The 2,267-nt window shown below is 48.6% G+C and overlaps 1 protein-coding gene across 2 annotated transcripts in view; it reads left to right on the forward strand.

Annotated features, from left to right (window-relative positions):
• Rpap1 (RNA polymerase II associated protein 1) overlaps positions 1–772 on the forward strand; it is a 21,676-nt gene extending 20,904 nt beyond the window's left edge. For both annotated transcript variants that reach the window (XM_055593720.1, XM_055593792.1), the window contains exons 24-25: positions 97–156; positions 259–772. In XM_055593720.1, the coding sequence (XP_055449695.1) occupies positions 97–156; positions 259–408 (210 nt within the window). In that variant the 3' untranslated portion in view covers positions 409–772. The remainder of the gene's footprint in view (positions 1–96; positions 157–258) is intronic.
• Positions 773–2,267: the final 1,495 nt, after the last annotated feature.

The following is a 2,267-nucleotide window of genomic DNA, read 5'->3' on the forward strand; positions in this document are numbered from 1 at the left end:
AGCTAGTGGGCCGGTTGGGGATGGGGTGAGGGTTAAGCAAGGCCGGTCGTGGGTACCAGCCCTTGCTTAGCGCCACATCCTCTCTTATGCTCCTAGGATGAGGTGAAGGCTGCCCGAAAAAGCATGCTGCAGAAAACGTGGCTGCTGGCTGATGAGGTAATGTTGTGGTATTAGGCAGGTGAACGCTCCAGGGGGCTTAAGGAACCAAACCTCAACAAACTCTCACCACCCACTTTTTGGGTTTTGCCCTCCCTACAGGGGCTGCGGCAGCATCTCCTCTACTATAAGCTTCCCAACGCCAGCCTCCCGGAGGGCTTTGAGCTGTATTCTCAGTTACCTCGCCTGAGGCAGCAGCATCTCCAGACATTGCCCTCAGAGGTGCTCCAGAATGGAAGAGTCAAGGCATAGCGACTTGCCAGCAGCCAGGGATGAGTGTTCTCCAGGGGCTTGCAAATGGAGGTCTGCCCATACAGGACAGCATGTCATAAGGAAGAGTGGGAGACAGAGGAGCACAAGGCTTGCCTTCCTGGGAGCACTGTTTGAGCCTTTCTTTCTTGGAACAGAAGGAACTCTCATTACATCATGATGCTGGAGGGCAGGGTCTGGGGCCTCTGAGAACTGCAAGGAATGGAGGGTGGGTTTGCTGTTTGTTTACCCCACGGCGGGCTTGGGACAGTCCGGGTACAGCTCCCCTCACCCCTTTCCAGTCTCCACCGGTGCAGCGTGTGTGACTGCTTTGCTCCACGTTGAAATAAATCCTTTTCTAGTCTAACTGATCTGGACTGATTTTTGTCATGTGCAGAGTTGGTAGTGAGGGTGGATTACCTCGAGGAGAGAGGTGAAACAAAAACAGTCTTCATCTGGAGACAGCAGAGGTGTGTGTCCCGGGAGTGTGTGACGGTGGCAATGCTCTTGGGAGTGGGTGTGTTCCTGGAGAACTCTGTAGGCCCCTGGAAGCAAAGCCAGCCTGATGGACTGCTCTTCCTATGCCATTCTCAGTGGGCTTTTTGTTTTTATCTTTATATGTGTTTATCTATGTATGTATATATGGCATGTGTCAGAGGCCAGAAGATAATGTTGGATCCCCCTGGAGGTGTAATTGTAGGTGATTCTGAGCTGCCTACTGTAGGTACTAGAAACCAAACTTGGTGCGCTAACCAGTGAGCCATCCTCCAGCCCCACACAGTAGACTTCCCTGAGTAGGAGCATGCCTAGCAAAGCATAAACTGCCTTACGTGATTTTATTTACTTACTCTTTAAACAAGTGTACACCACTGCCCTCAGCTCTTTAACTTTAAATGATGTTTTATTCAGTTTGTATGCGTGTGTTTAAGGGGGTGAAGATCAGAGAGTTTTTTTCCACCACGTGGGTCCCAGGGATCTGATTCAGACCATCAAGTTTGGCAGCCTTTGGCCTTGCCAGGACACAGAGGAAGAGGATCCAGGCAGTCCTGAGACTTGATAAGCTAGGGTCGGTGGCAGAGAACTCCCCCTCTCAGTGAACTAAGGGAAAGGGACAGGGGAGAAGATGGAGGGAGGGTGGGACTTGGAGGAGTTGAGGGAGGGGGCTACAATCGGGATATACAATGAATAATTGTAAAAAACAAAAATTTAAAGAAGTTCAGCAGCCAACACCTTTTCTCAGTGCGCCACCTCAACTGGCCCCATATTTTCTTGTATGTGGTGCCTCACGCAGCTCAGACTACCTAGCCTAGGCTGAACTCCATCTGTAACTTAAAAGAGCATTGAACTGATCTTCCTGCATTTAGCTCCAAAGTGCTGAGATTATAGGCATGTGTCATCACTGCTTGCTTCTTGTATTTTAAATGTTGGGGCTTTTAAAAATTATTTATGTTTGTGTTTTGCCTTCATGTGTGTATGTATGAGGGTGTCAGATCTCCTGGAATTGGAGTTACAGACGGTTGTGAACTGCCATGTGGGTGCTGGGATTTGAACCCAGGTCTTTTGGAAGAAGAGCCAGTGCTCGTCACCACTGACCCACCTCTCCAGCCGAGTTTTTGTTTTTGTTGTCCTTAATATATATTTTGGTACTTTCTAGATTACCCTTCTCTCTGAAGGTCACTGGCTTTCTTTAACTCTTTTTTAATACTGTGCCAGGCATTGTGGAGCATGGGTGTAATCCCAGCACTTGAGAGGCAGAGGCAGGCAGAGCTCTGAGTTTGAGGACAGGCTGGTCTACATATGCTGTCTTGAAAACCATATCTATCTATCTATCTATCTATCTATCTATCTATCTATCTATCTAT

Source organism: Psammomys obesus, unplaced genomic scaffold (assembly GCF_907164565.1).
Source record: "Psammomys obesus unplaced genomic scaffold, mPsaObe1.curated_primary_1811, whole genome shotgun sequence".
Lineage (NCBI taxonomy): Eukaryota > Metazoa > Chordata > Mammalia > Rodentia > Muridae > Psammomys > Psammomys obesus.